The sequence below is a fragment of the Manduca sexta genome, chromosome 1 (assembly GCF_014839805.1).
Source record: "Manduca sexta isolate Smith_Timp_Sample1 chromosome 1, JHU_Msex_v1.0, whole genome shotgun sequence".
Classification (NCBI taxonomy): domain Eukaryota; kingdom Metazoa; phylum Arthropoda; class Insecta; order Lepidoptera; family Sphingidae; genus Manduca; species Manduca sexta.
Genome location: NC_051115.1, coordinates 1,363,263 through 1,387,033, shown reverse-complemented (window position 1 = coordinate 1,387,033; position 23,771 = coordinate 1,363,263). Strand labels below are relative to the sequence as shown.

General features: G+C 33.7%; 1 protein-coding gene across 2 annotated transcripts in view; it reads left to right on the top strand.

Moving 5' to 3' along the window:
- The window catches only part of LOC115449766 (cyclin G), a 41,402-nt gene that overhangs the window by 9,036 nt on the left and 8,595 nt on the right, over positions 1-23,771 (top strand). For both annotated transcript variants that reach the window (XM_037436391.1, XM_037436387.1), the window contains exons 2-3: positions 21,193-21,303; positions 22,013-22,194. In XM_037436391.1, the coding sequence (XP_037292288.1) occupies positions 22,051-22,194 (144 nt within the window). In that variant the 5' untranslated portion in view covers positions 21,193-21,303; positions 22,013-22,050. The remainder of the gene's footprint in view (positions 1-21,192; positions 21,304-22,012; positions 22,195-23,771) is intronic.

Sequence of the window (23,771 nt, the reverse complement as noted above, 5' to 3'; positions counted from 1 at the left end):
TATTTGCTTTATAAAGGCAATTTAATAACATAGCGCGTTAACCTGTTTCAATAAAAGGATTTTTATAATAAATAGAAAGGTATAAACATAAAATATTCTGAATATAAATTTACATTTCTACTAAATTCTACCAAAAATGGCGTCACAAGTTTAACAAGTCGAAATGACATTGAAACTGCGTGCAATAGGTTATTCGCGCCACAGGGAGGTATTTTCCATCAGCTCATGTACACATAAAAGGAAGGCGTGTCGCCTTGAGCATTGTATCGTCCTTTGATAACCCGAAATAGGGCAAAGGAAGCTTCTGTATAAATCCAACGATTCAGATAGTGGTTTCGCAATTCATTAATAGGAGTTAAAAATGTTTATAAATAGTTTAATTTATTCTCCATTATAGTTCATAATGCTTCGGCGTTATAGGCAAATGTGACTCTAATATCTTCTTTTTGTGGTTCTTAAACCTAATCTAGGTATTTTTATAACAATCGCCCAACAGGCGTATTTTAGTTTTAGAATCGAGAAGGTTTAATAAAAAACAAAATATACATTGTATGAAATTCACATTTATTTAAAAAAAATAACAGTAAATTGTCAGTTATGAAAAAAAAAATAAAGCGAATCAATTGAGCAAACTTTATTTCTGTAAGAGGGAGTTAAACCCTCCCCCAAACTACACTATCATTGCATTTGTCACTCTTTTGTGTATTCACTACATAACAGCTGTATTATACACAGCCGTCTTTTATCTGCCTCTATAAAAAAAAAAATCTATGAAAACTTCTCAACGTATGAATTATAAAAAAACTATGCTTCAAACTATGGTATAGATTACGCCATCTTGTTTTTGTTATTCGGTAAACCTCCAAGGCTAGTCACAACATGTTCATTTGAATACATGAGCTTGTGCATAATTGTGGATTGTACAGTCAAATCGATGTTCTAACGTCTTTGCAGAACGTATAATTCTAATTCTAAGCAGATATAACGATATACGGCCAATTCAAAAAGCCCTCCCAATTGCAAGGTTTTTTTATTGCTTTGAATGACGAGCTCGCCGTTCGCCTGATGGTAAGCGATACGACCGCCCTTAAACAGTAGAAACACCAACACCTTGAATTACAAAGTATTGTTTGGTATTCCACTGCGCTCGCCATTCTGAGACATGAGATGTTAAGTCTAATGTCCAGTAGTTACACTGGCTACAATATTCTTCAAGGAACACAAGTAATTACACACTTGCTTGGCGACTAGTGCATGCACCAGTTGCGCAGTTTGTAATTTTTTAAATAACTAGGTTAATTTTCATTAAATATGCTTTATTATATAATTGGAGTGCCGACCTGGCCCAACAGAGCGCGGAACACTTGCGATCAACAATGAAACTGTCTTAAATATGCAGACGATAGCGTTGTAGACTAATAAATATGTTTTATCAGCCAAATACCTATTTTATTTTATCATATTTCGAATAGAGTTTAGCGTAAAAAGGATTGTAATTCACTTCTAGATTTCGAATAAAACGTAGATTAAAAAAGTACGTTGGAAGAGACTATTTTTAATATAAAAAATTTAATTTCAATACAACGTAACGGAAAAAATTAAAACTATCTTTACTAAATAAAGATGCTTTTTGAAAATCTACTCTATAACCATTTCATAAAATCTATATTGGTGTCTGAATATTGAATATTACATATTGAACTTCGACGCCATATCTCTTGTTGACAAAAAATAAGTAGATGTACGTTTTTTCTAGAAAATTGAAGACGTTACTTGCTTAAATTGAGTACCTTAATCTAATTTTACAGTTATAATATTGTACATTGTACAATGAAATATAAAAAATAATTTCCCGCCAAAGGCCCTCTACGTTCAAGCGTAAGGCCGCCATCTGCAATTTGACCTACTTTGGAGGACACGGGCGGGGCTTTCGACTGCCCGGCTGTTTATACAAATTTGAGCGCTTTCAAGCCATTCGAGATATAATAGGCATAGTACGGAATTTTAAAGAAAACCAAGAAGACTTCATAGATACTTATATTGATTTTAAAAAACATCTTTTGGCTTACGGAGTGATATTTTAGAGAAAAATAAAATTTAATCCGCCATGTTGATTTTTAAATGTAAGTGCTTGATATGGAACTATTATCAGTTATTTTATTTGAATATTACCGGAAAGTTTATTCGACTTTATAATTTAATAAAATAATTCGAACGCATATTGCAGGCTATCTCTTAATGTAGGTCATAAAACCAGATTTCATCGGTTTCAACCGTTAAGATGATAAAATTTATGACATTTAGAATTATCAAAGTTATATGCAATTAGCAAATATTGATAAGGTAGTTAAAATATTGTTCTAAGTTTTATAATGCACAGGGCATTATACCTTTGTCTTCCAAATATGTATTTAAAAAAAATATCAAAATAAATGTATTCTATATTTGAAAAATTCACTGGCCTTAAAAAAACGAAATAAGTGTATTTTTTAGTAGTGCTATGTACCTATTTCACAATAAAAAAGAAATAAAAAAAAAACATACACGTTCGTTTTTTGAAATTCATACGCAATATATATAAAACCAAGTATATTCGGTTAGTACCTGGCCAGCCGCCATGGAATATAACGGCTGACACTACACGTTTCCAACGTTCGAGTGTGTTTCGTGATCCAGTAATTTCTATTACGCAATCGGAACAATGAACCTAGTTATATTTAGGATGTCGAAGTGTTCACGCGATGAGCGATAAGGGTCTGCCGACATAACGTATTATGCCAACGCAGTTTTAGAGTTAAAAACTTTTTGAAGGTTTTTAATAAAAAAAAGTATTAACCAGCCGGTTAGAGAAAAATAAGTAATTGTCACCCATTAATTACTGTTAAGAATTGGTACAACTTTATTTTTAAGTAGATTACTGCATTTATTTTTTCTGTGAGTAATTTAAATCTGTAATTTATCTTATTTATCCTTTGTCACATATAGCTATATGAAAGCATTACTGAACGAAAATATCTATGTTAAAGTCCAGATATTTTTGTATGAAACATACATTAAACGGTGTGAGCTATTCAAATGGATTACGTAAAACGGAACGTTAAATAAATTTTAAACAGCTTTCGCAAGATTAGAATCAATGTTTCGTTCGCGAATATTAGCTGCACTAAGCATGCTTATTTGGATTCCGTATACAAAGTGTGCCAACGGAGTTATCAGATATTGATTCTATTTGCTATCTCCGGATCGGTCGAGAGATTAAACCAAACAAAATGATTCCTCTGTAAGTATTGAAAATAACTTTATCATGATTGATCGGTAACGAATCTGTAAAAGATTATAGTTAGTTAATAGTTATGGAGCGGGCATCAGGGCTAAATATTTCCTCCAAAAGTTATTACGTATTGGTATAGTCGCTGTCTTATTTGAAATGTCCGTGTGACAAGATGTCACAGCGCCTTTAGATATACAAAAATAATACTGACAGAAAATCTGCTATACTCACATTAAAAACGTGCAAATCATTATATGGAAAAAGTGTAAAGTATTTTACATTGATGTTTTGCGGTAGATTGAGTATCATCGCATGAGCGCAATATTTTTGTATGATAATCAATGTCCGCTCTATATTATCTTAAAACTGGTTTAAAACAATTGCGATAGCTTTTTAAAACAGTCTCGGGTTCCACTGATGGGAAGGTATATCAAGTAATCGGCATCATTGCACGTAAGCGGAAAATGACGTCAATTGTAAATCGATATTCACACGTGCCGCTATATTCTTGTCATACCAAAGTCTTTAGTAGCTCCATTATTGAAATTTCAACTATAATCATATAATTTTAGGGTATATTATACATTACCTAACCAAAGTCTTTAATAGCTCCATTATTAAAATTTCAACTATAATCATATAATTTTAGGGTATATTATAAATTACCTAAATATCCTTGCAGGGCACCCGGAGCGGCGCCCACGCACTCTCTGTCTATATTAATCGATTTGGAAAGAACTAATCTTTGAATCAGTTATAAAGGGCTGTTTTGAGAGAACATGTGTTACGGCGGATATTTTAAATAATAATGACACGGAGTTTGGTACGGAACCTTCGATGCACGAATCCTATCGCACTTGGCCGGCTTTTATTTGCTAAAGTAGGTACACGCAATGTTTCACACGCATTGGCTATCGACTTCTAATCAGTTTTCGAAAGATGTGACACTTTGAATTCTAACTATTTGCGAAGACTATTGTCCGTCTTTGCTTCAAAGGAATGAAACGTTTCAACAGACATATTCGGACATTTACATTTTTTTTCTCTCAAAAATGCTAGTTAGATAAAGGCTGAATAATTCTACGTCCTTTGCTAATGTAATAATAAAAAAGTTACGATTTGATTTTGGAATTATCTGAATTCTTGGCATCAAATTTGATAACACATGTTTAAGAAAGGTCACTCTGCAGTCGACACTTACGATGGATGAATAGAAAACTAACTTGTTCCATTATTTTTTTTTAATTGACCTTAATTTTTTTTTTCGTGGCAAAAGAACATCGCTGATCAGAATGTTATAGAATAAAAAATGTCACCAACAAACCAATACAACGGTTATACCTACTTAACTAATTGCTTCTTTACACACCATTTTATCTGTCAAAGGGACTCCATATTGTATTCTATTTTTGTGAGATAATACATGACGCAACATAGTAATATCGGTATGTCATTGTTTATTCTGTCTCATTACCTTATTATCTGTTAGCATATTCATCATTATTATTAAATCAACAATATTGAGGAAGTAATTCGAGCATAGGAAAAAAACACAGGTACATAACATAGGCGTGTTTATTTCGTGATCTAATATTGATTTATTTATTTTGATAAGTTGAAAGCATAACTGTTATTTTACGTGAATTAGCAAAGGCGAATATGGAATTACTTTCCTTTGCATTTACATAAGAAGGTTCAAGCTATACTAAAATTACAGACATAATAATAAACATTTAAGTTTGTATAATTATTTTTGGTATTGACAAAATCGATGCCAAATAATACGCAGACAATAAAACAAATGACATTTGGAATTTTGTAAGGCATACGTGACGTTAAGCGCGTCTACAAATACACAATAGATAAGTAGTTATTCTTTTTTTAAATTCGACAGTAAAAGCATAAACAACATCGGTCTATGGTTGTACTGGTCAGTATTATTACAAACCATAAACACCCCGTTACCAAATAGAAATCGTCGACCGTACGACCTAATTCTCGAGTCCTCACTCCTCGCGCGTCACGTAGGCACCTCGTGGTTGGCCTTGTACGGAGGCTGCGCGCGCAGATGCGTCGCTATGGCAATGGCTTGCACAATGTAGTTTCACTTTTAAATTTCGAATAGGTTTTTTTGTTGTTTTTTAACGTGCTAGTGACATGGTAAAATGGTAGTATAAATAAAAAAAAGTATATCTTTACGACTTATTAACGAAAAATAGTGTGTCCAATTAACAATAGCAAGGACTTAACTTTTATACACGTTTTACTAGTAAAGTCTTTCTGATGAAATGATTAAACCTTTATACAACGAGCTATGCTATTGGCAGACGAAATATCTAATCTTTGAAGTGTTCCAATGTTTTTTCTTCCATGCCAAAAGCTAAAGCAGTCGCAGACAAACAGCCCTGTTTACCGCGGATTTTATTTGTTTTGACGTCTTGCCAAGGTCATTGCGCTTAGAGTTGTTTACGCAATGTTTTTAGCAACTATCAAATGATATAATTAAATTACTGCTTCTATAGAACAAAGTTATAAAAAATGTATGATTGTAATACATTGATAAATCTTCCCTGCCAGCCCGCGCTGGCTTCTTTGTTTACTAAGTATATTTTTCATTTATTTTATTTTCAATATAAATTGTCTTTTTTTATATAAGCTAATTTAATTAAGTAATAATTATATGTTCTCATGTACCTTGACTTATCATAAGTGCAACTATGTTCGCCTACGTGATGAATAAAGCATTTTTATTTATTTTATTTTTATTTATTTATACAGTAGAAACCTGTTATAACGACTCCGGTTATAGCGACGCATCGTTTATAACGATTAAATAGTAAGCTCCCTTTAAATAAATGCATACAAAGTGAGTACCGTTTATAACGGCTATCAGATATACGGGCCAGATTTGTTAGTTCCTTCAATGTACCGGTTTTCACTATATTTGCTCATACAGATCAAATAGTAACTATGGTATATCTTAATTCTACGGAAAAGTGACTGAAAGAATTTAATTTTGTACGGTGTTCAATGGAAAACAGTTGTATATATTGGAAAATACACGCTCGCAGTCACACATCACAATAAGTAGAGGAAGGAAAAGAGCAGCGCTCCCCGTGGCAAAAATAAACATGTTAGACTGCGTCCGATTAATACTAACAAACTTCTTGGAAATTCTTTTTGAAGCCCAAAGAGATCCATAAGCTACCTAAGGAGAATATCTATAAGCTATATACCCCTTGACGAACAGCACGGAAGTCTTATTGCTTCACCTCACACGGTCGTTACAATGTCATTAAAATTCTGCCCACATATTAGTTTTTTGACCTGACCTCACACGTATATTTAGTTGGGTTATTTTCGAACAGCTTCATAATATTGACAAGCGTTCTTGGCATGTTGTTTAACGTCTAGAAACATCTGCACTTTCATAATAAACAGAAAGGCGTCTGTTACCTATACTCATTTACTAAATATAAGAAGCTAAAGCCATTTTATAAGTTACAATTCTTTAATCTTTTCAATATCCGGCTCGAAGGACCAATGTTTCGGGTCCGAATTGACCACTGTATGAAATCGTTATTTCGTTTTATTAAATTAAACGCAGTATTGACTATGAACTGACATTTTTATTTTGGACTGACTGACAAGCAAAAAAGTAAAAATGGCCACGGTTAATTTTAGTGTTTACAATGAGCGCGAGATGGCTCCTATTAACAATTTATACCTTTTGTGTACATGTTTAAAATATATTATATTATATCGCTGTAACAATATTATTTGTTTGATGAGTACAAGCTAATAGAAGGTATAATATAAATGTCCTAATTTAAGTAAAAGTAACAGAAAATTTCACTGTTAAGTTTTGTCGATGACAGACACACTAGACACTTGGTCTCATTTAAGAGTGCGTGACTCAATAGCGAAGGATCTATATTTTAATCTTATTCCTGCTGGCTTCCTTTTTGTAATTTATGTAAAATCTAGTTAGCATTAGAACGATTTGCAGACTATATTTATGTATAGTAAGTACTTATATGTTTTTCCGGGTTCCCTTTTGAAAAATTTCACCATTCGCCACTGGCGTGAGGTACCTTTATGTATTTACAGTCAGCAAAGACTGTTGCGTTCTTCTTTGACAATGTTACTTCGCATTATCATGCCTGATTTAGACTTGGGGACTAATTCACCCATTTTTTTTATTTATTTATATATATAAGGATCTCCAATGAAGCATATACGACATGTAATAAACACAATGGAGTAACATTTACAATTAACATATTTTGCGTTTAAATATGTTTATGAATTAAGAGTAACGAATAAGCAAAAATAAGCTGTATACACTTCATGATTTGTCTCTATTCGGAAAATATCTAAATCATGGTTGAGAAGACCTCTAATGTCTTTAGACAACCGAATGAAAAAAACTGCGTTGCTTTCTCATAACCATTTGTAACAAATGCATTAATAACTAAATTATGTGCACGAAACTAATACATCTAATGATGTTTTTAAACCGAATGAAAAAAATCCGTTGCCTTCTCATAAGCGTTTGTAACAACTGCATTAATAACTAAATTATGTACACGAAACTAATACATCTAATGATGTTTTTAAACCGAATGAAAAAACTGCGTTGCTTTCTCATAAGCGATTGTAACAACTGCATTAATAACTAAATTATGTGCACGAAACTAATACATCTAATGTTTTTAAACTGAATAAAAAAAACCGTTGCCTTCTCATAAGTTTTCTAACAGCTGCATTAAAACACATGTGCAAGAAACTTGTCCATCATCCCGGGACATGAGAAAATCATTCCCTAAAACATATTTGAGTCGTGTTCCCGCGCCACCACACCCTTTAAAGTTATTTGCCCACAAAAGTCCCTTTGTTAACCAAATCCATTCAACGGTACCGACACCCAAAATTTACGCAGACTCGCGTTTATTAGTTGAAACAACTACCATAGACAATGAAGCTTTTGTTCTATTTTGTGTGTAGTTTTTCGAACCAAATACATTCTAAATTCAAACATATTATTTTTTAAACTACAAGCATAGTGATTTTTTTTTAAATTTTGCTTTTCCCTTTTTATTGCGAAGGCAAAGACAAGCATAGTGAATAAAGATATTCAAACATTTTTTTTAAACTACAAGCTTAGATAATAAATCCTTCCATTCAATCGTTCTTGTTAATTGATTGCCGACGTACAGCCAATGCCAGTTCTGTAAGATATTACCCACATAGTAAATAATAAAAAAAAATAGCCGCATATAACATAGGCCCCTTCTATTCATATCAAAGCCCCTCTATAAGCATGGTATTGTAATACGGAAGTATTCTGTTAATTGGCGGCAGCCCTGCTATTGTTTTTTACGTGGCGGAACGAGTTAGCGAGTGCGTAGGTTGATTATTGTGCCGAATACCGATAACGCATGGCGACACGGCGCGGCGGCCATTTTGTAATAAAAACTACTTTTCTACCACGGTTTTTAACAAAGGAGGTTATGTGTAGAACGAAGAGTTTTTTATGAGAAGGAATGTTTAACGTATAATACTCGTGTAAGAGATTTTTAATTCTAAAATGGAATACAATAGACACATTTTCCTTTTAACAATTTAAAATTATTTTTAAATATGTATCAACACAGTACTAAAGCTTTTATAATGAGTTTTTATTAAAATGTATAAATAAGCTTCTGTTTATTTTTCTAATAAAAAAATAGCAATAAATCATGTTTGTTTTGCCTAAGAAATACAATTCAACAGCTGAAGTCATCAAATCGATAAGTACCATAGATTATTGGACTAACGGTTCTAGATACCTCAATGTCATAGCATGAGGTCATAACTCAAGGCAAACGTTTGCAAAGGAAGTGATTTCTCTGTGAATAATCTAACACGTTTTTAAGGTCGAAAATGCTAATCTGTACTTGATGGTTGGCTACATGAAGCTTATAATCTGGTTAGAGGCTCTGGTTATTATATTATTTGATATTTTTGTGTAGATAAATTCGGAAAAAAGATATTTATTGCTGGCATTAAAACAATAACAACGTCTATACATAAAAATAAGTATTTAGATTAATTGGACGTAGGTGCGCAAAAAGGATCCAACCACAGTATGGGCGAAAAGGAGCCGAGTAGGTATACCAAATTCGTTCTAGTCTATAAGGTCTATATTTTCCATTAGTAAAAACATCTCATATTCAAAATAATTTTATGTTAATGTGAACTTTTTATTAACAGAATATAAAATAGAATATCAATGAGCAAAAATTCGATTTTAATTCAAAAAGTTGCTAATTTAAAAGAAAAGAAAAACAAATACCAGTAACGGCATCTCTCTTTCAGCTGGATACTGCCGTACCACGTATATTTACAATAGTTTTTTTTTATATTTTTTTATGACAATTGTACATTATGCCAATTTTAAATCAGGTCATTTAAATTTTGGTGAGTACTCTATAAGAGAAAACAAGTTTATTTTTACTACTTTCGGAACTTGGAAAGTGTTAATTTATTGGTAAGACATAAATAAACCCTTTTTAATTCGTTCCATGAAGAACCGGCTAAGGTCAAAGACCACGCTGCCAAGTCATAAGATACACAAAAAACCTCGATCTTATATTTTTTTAAAATCTCCAAGCAAAGGAATCATAAAACCTACAGCCTTGTCAGTAATGTAACATCTTTACAAAGGACAGATGAACTAGGTTAGTACAAATTGATACGTCTAGCCGTCTATGTTCGATATTAGTCTGGCGTGACAGTCTAGACTACTTCAAGTGCCAAGTTATGTAGGAAAACAGTGGCGTCAGTGAGGCGGTGACCCCAGCAAAACCCTAAGCTATCCATAGCACGCAGTTTTAGAAGCTGTCTATTCGAAATTTATAATTGACCCGACAGACGTTGTCCCGTCTTAACTATGAATTTGCAGCGCGCATTCTGTCAATCGCTCACAGTTATTTCAAACAATTGACGGTCATATAAAATTAATATTTTCGTTAAGTTTTCTAATTTTCCGCGCAATTGTTTGATTTTTTTCTTTCATAAGAACCTTCTTCTGACAAAAACAACCCCAACCAAAAAATAGTGAACTCTGTCCAGCCGTTGACGCGTGATGGTGTGATAAAGGGAAATAGGGATTCATTTTTATATATATAGATTTGGATATGCTTTTTCCAAATTTGATTATGATCTTTATAGCGATAAGCTCGTTACCGCGGCATACAAATCTATGCCTAAATTTTTAGAGACAAACAGTCTTACTTATAAACTTGTTTTAGTGTTAAGAGGTGGTTAAGAATTGCTTAAATAGCTATCAAAAACATCAACGGTTCCTAGTTTGAACGTGGCAAGATGGCGGCTTGACTTACAGCTGATCGAGTAAATTTGTGTTTTAACTAAGCATAACTTCCGGAATTTTTTATGAGGAGAAAATGTCGGTGTCAATTAGCTTTTCAACCATCTATAATATCCCTTCATTGCTAACCGCCATGTTCAAAAACGGATTCCTACCGCTTTTTTCGACCTCTAAAATGGACCAATCAGAACAAAGTTTTTATTCATGTTTACAAAAGTTATTTTGTTTGGATTTTCGGAATCGGATTTAAGATTGAAATTCGGGTTGTTTATTAAAAAAATCTGAAAAATATTATCTTAAATAACATCAAAATATCTTCAAACTTTCACGCTTTTGATGTTATAGTAGATTCGTTAGTAAATCACGTTGTTTTTAAGTTTCAACCACACAATATGAATATGTTAGTCGATGACCTTGTTCGATGGAACTGGTTTTGTCACGTATCCAAACACGGTTTGACTATTCGTACTAAAATTAAGAGGTATGCTACTTTATGTATACCTGTATCCGTAGGGGCCTCTTCTGAGACTGCTCACCACGCTGTTGCGGGCTGACTTGACATACCTTCGAAATTCTTAAAATATTTATTTACAACTAATTGTAGATCTAAGACAGCTTTGGCAGTGTCCTTGTAATTGTTTATAATACAAGTACTACTTACTATCTAGGAGCTCAGGGTTCGAATCCCGGGTCGGGCAAAAAATTATTGTATATAAGAATAAATAGGAGTTTAACCCCCCCCCCCCTCACCTTCTCCAAATTAAAGTTTGTTCAACTACGTTATTGGTGTTATACTTTTTAAGGCTGGCAATCAAAAGTTTTTTTTTTTTTTCACATGAATATTGATGTCATCATTAATTAGTAAGCAAGTTAATAAAACTTTGTTTACGTTGGTTTTCGCGATGGATCGAAAAAAAAAACGATTGTAATTTCATCAGCTGTATATCGAGCAGGTGATGCGGCAAAATATGGTTTCTCTGGTCACCGGTATTTTGGTTATATAAATATAAGAACATATTTTCGATATATAGCAGATGTTTTTAATAACACCTGCATAAAAATCATTCCGATGCATACCAGCGGAATGTTTGCCGGCAAACATGACAGCTACATGACATTACGCGTGTCACGGGAATATAACCTTATTATTTACTACGTAATAAGGTTATTTTTCCGTGACACGCGTAATGTCATGTAACTGTCATGTTTGCCGGCAAACATTCCGCTGGTAAATGGGTTAATTTTATGTAGGTACTTATATGCGATAAAAATCTGTTATTTTCACTTCGCGTTTCCAGTTTTCACCTCTAGAAAGCTTTATGAAATTGGCTTACATTATAATATTATCCCTATATTATACAGTCCCACTGTTGGGCACAGGCCTCCTACTACTGAGAGGGATTAGGCCTTAGTCCACCACGCTGTAGTGCGCATTGGTAGACTTCACGCACCTTCGAAAATTCCTATAAAGAACTTCTCAGGTGTGCAGGTTTCCTTACGATGTTTTCCTTCACAGTGAAAGCAAGCGAAAATCACAAAGAATACACACAATTTTAGAAAAGTCTGAGGTGTGTTTGGGTTTTGAACCTGCGGACATTCGTCTCGGCAGTCCGTTCCACAACCAACTAGGCTATCGCCACTTTTTTTGCTTACAGTGCAGTGGCGAAACGTCCATACAATCCGATCCTACCGGCTACCCTTTTAGGCTTATTTACGTTTGTCTACATTTTTCACTAAGGCAATATTTTTGCCTCGGGTTACCTTTTGAAAACTTTCATCCTTCGCTACTGTTACATTGGGATCTTGTTCCATTTCAGGTGTAAACAAAAAATTCTCAATAATTTTTTTGTTGTCATCCGATCTCAATACAGACCTTCAGGTCTCCTCTAAGGAAAGAAACAACGACAACACTCCAACGTGTTTATTTTTTATTATCATCTGACCTTAATAGAAGAATCTGGAACAAACAATAAATCAATTCATTTTAATGTTTTAAATTAGTGCAAGGTGATACTTATTTTTATGTCATCCCGTTTTGTATTTGAGACGGTTTCCCGCCTTCGTGTTGGTGCCAAGGTTTGCCGTTGGCGCCAAAAAGTGACATAAGTGACGTTATGATTTGTTTCATTAGCTCATACTGCTTAAAAAAAGTATTTTTTTATTAGAAGCCAAGTGACGTTTCTAAATTTGATGAATGGTTAAATTCGTTTTTTGATATCAGAAGGTGAATTAAATAGTGTATTTTGATAAAAAAAACATCGTAGGTATAAGTTTCTATATAATGCCAAAGGAATTGTTTTCTATTTTCGACCTCGCATGATATGAAACAAGCAAAGTTATCTAATGCTTTCCACTTCAATATTTTATCTTGTTCATTTATAAATACGAAAGATAAAAGCGACGATAGCCTAGTTGGGAGTGGAACGGAATGCCGAGACGAATGTCTGCAGGTTCAAACCCAAGAGCACACACCTCTGACTTTTCTAAAATCATGTGTGTATTTGTGAATTATCGCTTGCTTTAACGGTGGAGGAAAACATCGTGTGGAAACCTACATACCTGTGAAATTCTTTAAGAATTTTAAGGGTATGTGAAGTCTGCCCGCACTACAGCGTGGTGGACTAAGGTCGAATCCCTCTCTATAGTAGAGGAGGTCCATACCCAGCAGCAGAACAGTATATAATACAGGGCTGATATTATTATATGTAATATGAAAGTTCGTGAACATATTTGGCAATTTGTTAGAAGTAAACGCAGAAACAGCCGAATGAACTCTGATGAAATTTGGCACACGCGTGGACCTAACTTCAATTAACTCACTCAGAAACGGAACCTTTATAGGATCACTTTGTTGTCCGTCCGTCTATCAAGACCCTTTTTCTCAGGAACGCGTTGAGGTATTAAGTTGAAATTTATATCAAATACTCAGGTCTACTGTCCCTTGGGGCTGTGAAAAAATCAAACTTCTAAGCCAACGCAATCAAAAGATACGGCTGTTTATGGCGCATTTTTTTTACCTAGTTACTAACATACATTTTCACTACATTGCAATATCTGGATGGTTTCAAATATCATTAAGCGTCACTTAATCATGTATGTTGACTAAACTCCAAAGAATTTCATTCGGTATGACCGTTTACGGGCAAGAAATCGGCGAAGTACACGCTTAGTGAGTCAGAATCCTCGGTCAAGTTATTTCGGTCTACCCATTTTATGTATAACTTAACGATTTGTAAGCGTTATGACGTAGTGTATAATTTTGTAAGTTTTTTCACTATATTTTATTCGACAATATATTTGTTACATGAAATATTACAAATGTAATAAGTTGTTTAAATATTTTCAAACATGGGTATGATATCAAAGATATGGACAATAAAACAATGTTTCGATAAATATTTGCACGGGTAAGTAAAAGTAAATTTAACATCTTCTTTTTTATATTATGGCTTCCATTGGTAATGAACCAAAGTCGAGTAAAAATAAGTTGTAGTCTATTTTGTTCAATTGCATAATTAATTCAATATACAAATTAAAATGCTGTCAATGAAATTTTTATTGTAAGCATAGCACGTAGTTACCTAAGAAATTGGTTAGAAACAATGAATCATTTTTATTCTCTAATTTTTCATTCATAATATCTAATTGGGTCAATGTCCAACTATGTAGGTAGCAATATCAGTTTAAGTATTATCGCATTTTCATCTTTTTCCATCGCATTGATCTAAATATCATTAAGATTTCTTATATTTACGCGAATGTTACATTAAAATTAAATTATTTTTCGGATTTTATCGCGGTTTTAATATTTTAGTTTTCTGCCGACGTTTCGAAGCCTTCGCGGTCACGGGGAGGACACCTTTTAATATCAAAAGGTTTTCTTACTTCTTTTTTTGACAAATAAATGTATTGAAAAGTTACCATTCCGCACACTAAGTTTACGCTAGCAACATAGTAAACAGATCGGCCATTACGTCCTCCTTTCCCGCCAATAACGGACAGAATTAGACATATGAATTAGAACGGCCGCCATCTTGGCGCTACGATGTACTTCTATCACAACAATTGGCGATGATTATAAAATAATATACGGTTGTAGGTTTTTTGTAGGGTTTTATTTATAAAAATATAGAATTGTAAATTTTAAAATACGATTTAATTAGGTTAACAGTCGCTGAAAATATGTATAGTTGTTGGTTTTAATGAAAAAAGAAACTGTATTACAGACCAGGGTATAAAAAAGGATAGCCTAAATCAGTTTGTAAATAATTGGGTGTAAATTATAATGAGATTTTAAGATATATATTCGAAAGAACAGCTCAAAGTAATAACAAATATTGCGTGTATCTCTTTGTCTCCGCCACACAACTTCGATGTGAAATCTAGTTTCAAAAGCAAAGGCATTTACGGTAAACAGCCGTGCCTTCGAGAGTTGTCGCAGAAACCGGCCCATTTATAGTATGTACTGTTGTAGCATTAGGAAGATGTCGCTTTTGTACCGCATACATTCAACATGGTTTTGAAATAAAATTACTAATATTACGTTCCATTGCCTAATAAAAATATACACATATTTTACGTTCGCTGATTTTTAATACATACTAAAGAAAGTGAAGGAACCATAGTACATACAGCCATTGTTCCGTTAAGTTTTTAATCTTATTTTGTTCTTATTTTGAATGTAGTGACCATTGTAATTTTTTTTTTAATATTCTATTTTATAAAATTAGTATTACGGGAATATTAATTAACTAATGACGGGTAATATTTTACTATTTGTCTAGTCTAGAGGCCTCAATGGAAAACGGAGATAATTAAATATAGGAAACTACTTACTATGTAAAGGTTACTTAAGTTGAATAATATTTACATTGTACGCAATCGTCATGCTTGGCGAGCGTTTTGATGGAGTATTCGCTATGGTGTTGTGTCATATTTCAACATACATTATTGAGAAAGCGACTGCTATTATCTACACAATATTTATATATTGAAGGATTACAGGCCAGCAAAACATCTGAATTATTATGTTTATAAAGCTGTAAGGATCTCGATTCCTTTGCCCGTTATATTTAATATATTTTAAAACAAAACTACTTTATTTTGTTTAATCCAGATATTTACTTAAGACAATATGTTTAAGAATTTATATTTGAGGAAAAGACATACGTAAGACTAGGCAGCATGGTCGAAAGACTATAGCCTGTCCTCTAAGGACGAATTAAAAAAATTATAATATTCCAGATACACAGATATGTAAGTTACTTCATAAAAATATTATAAGTTTTAAAACTAAATATAATATAAATATATAATGTTCATTGTTATTTATAAAATTCGTGTTCATAAAACTGCGCGCTATTGCGACAAATGGTGATAAAAATCTAAAAACATATATGACGTCAATTTCTGTAATATGTTATCTGAATCCGCTTTCCTGTGATATACAGACATATTGGCAGACAAACAAGACAACTGAATTATCGTTTTAAAAAAATAAAGTAAGTCTATCTAGCTAGCATATCAGTTTTTTTTTAAACTCTTATGTTACTTCAGAGATCTGCACACATTGCCCTGTTGCAAAGATAAAAATCACAAATACTGTACCATGTCTCAGGATGGCGAGCGCAGTGGAATACCAAACAATACTTTGTAATTCAAGGTGTTGGTGTTTCTACTGTTTATGGGCGGTCGTATCGCTTACCATCAGGCGAACGGCGAACTCGTCTCGTTATTCAAAGCAATAAAAAAAAACGGAAGTATAATATTATTTTTATAAATCTGTATAAAATCCATCATTTCCCCCACATTATCACAAAGAGGAATAAAAATATCTTTCCGATAGAAGTACTTAGTTAGATTCAAGAAATTAGGATATCTAGCAATCTTAGCGTTCCTGTAATGAAGAAAATAGCCCGCCATTTAATCATACACCGCAATGCTAAGTTATTTCAACACCGCACGCTGTACTTTCGTCGCGACGCGAGTTTCATATGCAACGCACTGTGAAATTGTTCTTTAAAATATGCGATACTATTCTGTGGAAAATCAACAAAAAGTATGAAATTTTCATGTAAAATATATAACCTTTATTATACTTGGCTGAATTACTATAAACCTTAGACTTAAATTTAAAAAATAATTGCTCAAATTATATGGTGCATTCGAAATTTAAGTTTACCGCCTTTTTGGCATTAAAAATTAAAACCCTAGAAGCAAAGGTACCACAGCCGTACTGCCAGGTGCACGCATCCGCCAGCTGTCCAAGAAATTCTTTCTCTTTGCAAAACAGATGTTATTATACGACGTCAGTTGTTATTTTCATGATAACGTTACGTAAATGAAAGTTCAATGACATTAACGAAAACAAGCGTTTCATAGATAAATTAGGGTGATTGGCAATTTTCAACCTTATTGCAGATTAAAATGACATTCGAAAGTATATCTGAAGGTCATTGACTCATTAGCAAAATATGATCATAAAAATATTTCTGTTTGTTTAGCAGTTTTGAGTTTAACAAGTTCCTTTGTTTAATTTCCGATAGGTTTATTTTGCGCGCTCAATATATTTTTATATTAAAAAAAAATCATCACGCCTTTGTATCCGAAGGGGAAGGCATAGGTGCACCCACGGCATCAACTTTTCGCCTTTGTTCCGTTCCATGATGCCATAGAGAGCGAGCCTATCGCCATATCGACAAATATCCAATGCAAAAATATTATATACTTCTCTCTTTATAAGAGAGGTTGGGGAGCTCTGTTCTGTTTACGGGAACAAATCAGACTTTGAAATCGTTCTAATCAAAGGACAATATTGATAGCTGTATAAGTGAAGGAGATTTGTCTCACCGGAGTATGAGAAGGAGCAGAGAGTGCTGTGTATTGCACACACTCGTGCACTATAATATCTATCTAGAGATTGGCAATCATGACTGATATTCGATTACGAAGGAGTTAATTAAAGGAGTCAAGATGTCCCTTATTTCCCTATTCGGCTATCGAAGCTGTCCTTCGTTTAGAATGCTCGTAATAAGCCTCCCTGGAATTTGTACATACATCAAACTAATTTGTTTAAAAATTGAAGTAAAACCAACCAATGCGAAGGACTAAGTCCAAATATCTTGATGATAAATTCGTTACGTAGATTCTTGAATCACAAATCTAGCAAAAGAAAAAAAACATGCAATTTACCATGAGACTTGAAAATATATTACTTTTATGAAATAAACACCGGATATTACCACATGGGAACCACGCACAATGGCCCGACTTTTTTTACGGGCTAAGTGCGGAAAAAGGAGCCCATAACCAATAACCATAACCACATGGGAACAACCCTAAAAACCGGCAAAGAAACAAAACCATTCTGCCGTGAAATAAAAGTTTCAATAATAAGTAGAATTAAAACAATGTTGCCACAGTTAACAATTAACAATGCTCGTATTATAAAAAATGTTTCCCATGCCATTTCACAATACTGTAAAAAGTTTAGTGCGCAGATAATGAGCTGTTACTAAGCCTTTGTAGGTTTATTAGCAATATTATTGCTCGGCATGGAGTTTATACTTCGATCACTTGGTAAGCTAAAAAAAACGAATATACATTCAAATATTGATGTTCTTTTTTTAAAAATCGCGCCAAAATTTCTTATGATAGGTCAATGAAAAATCTGAGCTCAATTCGTTTCAAACCAAATATTTAACACATGAATTTAGTTAATTCAAGGCTGCATCATCATATCAGCCCTGTATTATATACTGTCTCACTGCTAGGCATGGGCCTGCTATACTGCTGAGAGGGATTAGGCCTTAGTCCACCACGCTGTAATGCAGATTGGTAGAGTTCACATACCCTCAAAATTCCTATAGAGAACTTATCAGGTATGCAGGTTTCCTCATGATGTTTTTCTTCACCGTTAAAGCAAGCGATAATTCACAAAGAATACACACATAGTTTAAGAAAAGTCGGAGGTGTGTGCTGTCCAATCCGTTCCACACCCAACTAGGCTATCTCCGCTTTTAAAGGCTACATAGATCATAAAAAATAGAAAGTAATTGATAAGTCAATGTCCTTTTTGCCCTTCAAATATTTCTAGATTTTACATTAGGAATACGCAGTGTTTCTACGTCTTTGAAAAGACCTGTTATCGATTATTATCACCTGTTGTGTCACATTGCACGACATTTACTAAATAATTTACGTGTTATTTCTCGTCATAGATATAATCCAATAGATAAACATAAAGCTGCTTAGATTTATGATTCAGCCTAAAAATAACAGTAATTTTCATTTAAATGCCCAACGAAGAAGTTTGTTCGGTGATGAAGATCAGATTTCATGATTCTTTTGCAGAAAGGAGGATAGTTTTGAATAGATATTCAATCAATCAGCACATTTTTGGCTAGCGACATCTATGGAATTGAATATTAAAATGAGCTGTCACATTTAAAAATCGAACTCGCTTTGACATAACGGCGCATGTGTGCCAATTTTATTGTTTAAATCTTTGCAGCCAAATTTGTCTATGTTTATGTTAAGGCGATACCTCAAGGTCCATTTTCATACATTTTGTTTCGCCTTTAATCTGGGTAACTAAACAAGTATTGGCAAGTAAAGAATTTAAATTCACGTCTAGTTAGTGATTAGTTCTCGCAGTTGAAGAAAAATGTAAAAATAATTAATAATCATGGATATTTCTGCCTTTAAAATTTCGTCATATTAAATTTTAAAGGCCGAAATATCCATGATTATTAATTATTTTACATTTTTCTTCAACTGCGAGACCTAATCACTAACTAGACGTGAATTTAAATTCTTTACTTGCCAATACTTGTTTAGTTACCCAGATTAACGCCGAAACAAAATGTATGAAAATGGACCTTGAGGTATCGCCTTAAATCTGAATAAGGGGTCATCAACCATGTACGAATTAGTTAATCATTGTTTTGGATTGACACGAATCGGGTAAAGGTCGACGAACGTGAGTGGCGGCCTTTGTTATAGTTTAAATAACGGGTCTCTGAAAATATAAAATTATAGGCCACGATTTTATTAGTTAAAATATATAATATAAATAATATTTTGTTAAAAAATTAAATCGTAAAGTTAAATGTAAATAGTCCACAATGTTTTTTTCATGATACAATGAACTTTTATGAAAAAGAAAGGACCTTTAAAAACCAGTTGTAATTATTAATATAAATACTTTAAACCGTTATTTAAATTGTTGTCTCCTTTTCGTCTTCATTGTTTTTTTTGTATAAACTAGTTTTATATTGGTTAGTAGAATAAAAAAAGCTAAAACATTAATCTATAGTCACTTATAAATGGAAATCGTGGGTTTTAATAATTGCCATTTAATGCTCGCTGTTTTAAAGATTAAAATCCGCCATTTTGTATATTTCATAACATTGTTATCGTTATTTACAAAGTCGTAATATACTATGATAAACTATGATTATATACTATAATATTTACAATCTTTTCTACGGTATTGAATAATAACCGTTGAGGTAAATGCAAAGTTATTATATCGAAATATAAATTTAAGTATAAAAACAGAAATAAATGCTCGCAAGTGCATTGTCAAACAATATTTAAATAATAGCGTATGAAAATCTTTGCATAGTTTAACAACAATGGCTTTAGTTCAGATGGATTTAAGCTCATTTACTTAAATTTTATACAACTTTATCTTCATTCATATTTTCTGTATATTCCAGTCCGAATATCAGTAATGAACACTGGTTGACTAAAATATAAAATCGTAGGTATGTATAGTAATAACTCTATAATGTATTTTTAAGTCTAGTCGCTAAACTAAATGCACCAATAATGAACAATGTATTAAATAAATAAATTTTACAGGTAACTGTTATTTTATATTTGAAGAGACCCGCATCGCTTTGCGATATAAAAATAGTATTAAGGACTAAGGTCCGGTGTATACTACGGGTTGTTGGGCCGGTGCATTTTTTTTTCAGTAACTGCTACTCGCTAGAGTGCAGCATACGCCCTACAGATAGTATTCAACTGCTATCTGTAAGTATCTGCCACGTACGGAGGCGCTTGGCGGCTGGACAATTGTTTTTCAACAAAACATTGTCTCTGGTAGCCATTTTGTATTCCCGCCAAAATCCTTGTCAAACTCCTTGAAACCTATTTTGAAACTCCGAAGGAGGTTACTCATACCAAATTGTTTTAGTATTATTTATTTTGAGATCTGATAACAGACTGCATTATTATTAATATTTAATTGATTTTTTGGATTTGTTTTATTTATTTACATCCATAAATTCAGTATTATTATAAGTTATCAATATATTCGAAATATTTAATTCGATTCTGAAATTACATTCTAAAACTTAACGTCGAAATCTACATCACATTCGTTACATCCATAAAACCTCACCTCAAAAGCACATAACCTCCAAACCCCCGAAAAATCCCCCGAAACCTCAGTTTCCCCCAAACCTCGCACCAATCAAGGTGCGTTCAACGTGCGGTAACCGTGTGTTGCGGTGCGTTGACGTGCGCTCTCTGTGGCCAGGTACTAGGGCCTCCGCGCCCGGTCCTCAAAGTTCGGGAGTCGAGTCGTGGGCGGATCGGCACGGGCAATATACAACGACGACAGCCGCTGCTTGCTCCAACACACGCTTAGGTAAGCAAAAGTTTTATATAAAAAAAAAGAAACTACACAGCGATTGCCAGTAAAAAAAATCGTATGTTCTAATTTTAAAATTTTGATCGAGAGTCCGTTGTTTTTTTTTCTCATAAAATGCATTAAGGCGATACCTCAAGGTCCATTTTCATACATTTTGTTTCGGCTTTAATCTGGGTAACTAAACAAGTATTGGCAAGTAAAGAATTTAAATTCACGTCTAGTTAGTGATTAGTTCTCGCAGTTGAAAGAAAAATGTAAAAATAATTAATAATCATGGACATTTCGGCCTTTAAAATTTAATATGACGAAATTTTAAAGGCAGAAATATCCATGATTATTAATTATTTTTACATTTTTCTTTCAACTGCGAGATCTAATCACTAACTAGACGTGAATTTAAATTCTTTACTTGCCAATACTTGTTTAGTTACCCAGATTAAAGCCGAAACAAAATGTATGAAAATGGACCTTGAGGTATCGCCTTAAGGGTTGATAATGAGATAAATATTAAAACATTTAAAATAAGTTACGTAATAAATTCTGTAAACAAAAATGTTGGTATATTTTTGTCCACTTTTAACTCAATCGAGAAGCAAAGGAAATAAGCATACAGCAAAGCTTAGTTCAAAAATAACGAAATTCTTTTTCTTAACGGGTAGGTAAAGGAACCAATAATAAAAACAAACTCATCCTCCCCTCCCCACAGGTGCCGATTCACCCTCCGCTCGCGCGATTATCCCGACTATGTTGAGAGCGGGCGCGAGCCACCCGGATGCCGACATGGCGACCACATCGCGCGACGACGCGCGGCTTTACGCCACTCTCAACGAGTACCTGCTCATGGAACATAAATACACGCCCAAACTGCGGTTGCCTGTTGAGTCTGAGGTGAGACTTATTTGCCCTGCGTAGGTGATAGTTTTCCTGTTTTTTTTTTTAATTATTCAGGCTCGGGAAATTTAACTTCTGATAGTAAATACTATCCTAGTCTATAGATTGACGAGAATTGGTTATCGTAAGTCGACATATGTTGGCCTGCGAGCAAGTTTGCGTGAGCAAAGTCTGCTGCCCATAAACCCAGTCTGTGTCAATGCCAAGTAAACTGTGATAACTTATTTTTTCGCTTCATGGCAATAGACTCAGATCAAAGTGTAGGAACTTCTTTTATATATATGGTCACTGTTTATTGTTGATTTCGCCATTGTCGAGTATAAAAAAAACATACTAGAATATAAAATAGCAGAGACTATAGAATTTCAGCCTGAAGTTACCGCCGACTCGTTAGAGACTAACCCCTTGTTATAGATATTATTTATCTAAAGACGGAGCATTGCTGTGATAACAAGTTTGTTTCTCAGCTTTGTTTATCTGACAGCCAACTAGATTTAAGTTGTATCTGAACAACACAATCACAACGGCCCTATGGCTACGCAATGCGAAGGCTACCTTGCCGTCAGCACTGCGAAACAGACTTGTCATCACAGCAATTAATATTAGCCAATAACAACGGCGCTGTGTCTACGCACTGCGAAGGCTGCCATGCCGTCAGCACTGAGAAACAGACTCGTTATCACAGCCTTACTCGGTCGTTCGATAAAAAACGTCTATGAATAAGGGGGTAAATTTTCAGCCCAAAGTTAGCAAAAACAGTTGGAATTATTAATCCAAAGGGAACACCGCTAATAACTGGACATCACGACACGTCTAATGTCTCAGGATAACAGCGGCGATAGCCTAGTTGGTTGAGGAATGGACTGCTGAGACGAATGTCCGCAGGTTCAAATCCTAAGGGCACACACCTCGGATATTTCTAAAAAATTATGTGTATTCTTTGTGAATTATCGCTTGCTTTAACGGTGAAGGAAAACATCGTGAAGAAACCTGCATACATAAGAGGTTCTCGATAGGAATTTCGAGGGTGTGTGAAGTCTGCCAATCCACACTAGGCCAGCGTGGTGGACTAAGACTTAATCCCTCTCAGTAGAAGAGGAGGCCCAACAGTGAGACAGTATATAATACGGGGCTCATATTATTATTATATTATTAATGTCTCAGGATGGCGTGCGCAATGCCATTCATAGCTTAATAAGTTTAATTTTGTATGATACTATTGTTTGAGTAACTCGTTTACCATTAGGTGCCAATTACAATAGTCATTCGTATATAAAAGCGTAAGTTTGTATAAATATTAAAACTACGACGTAAAAGTACATGCGACCTTCGCGGTATGATAATGTGTTAATAAATATTCGTACATCTGTACTCTGATGGACTTTGTACCTTAAGATTTTACTTACGAGCCTTAGTGGGTAATGATTTTGTACCTTCATGGCTTTGCAAATTAAATTTAAACTATAATTATATTGGTGCAGGTTTTATATTTGCTTGAAGTAATTATTGTAAGGAACAAAGGTTTGAAGTATAATAATAAATTGATTAGGATTTTTTTAACAATGGGTTATACC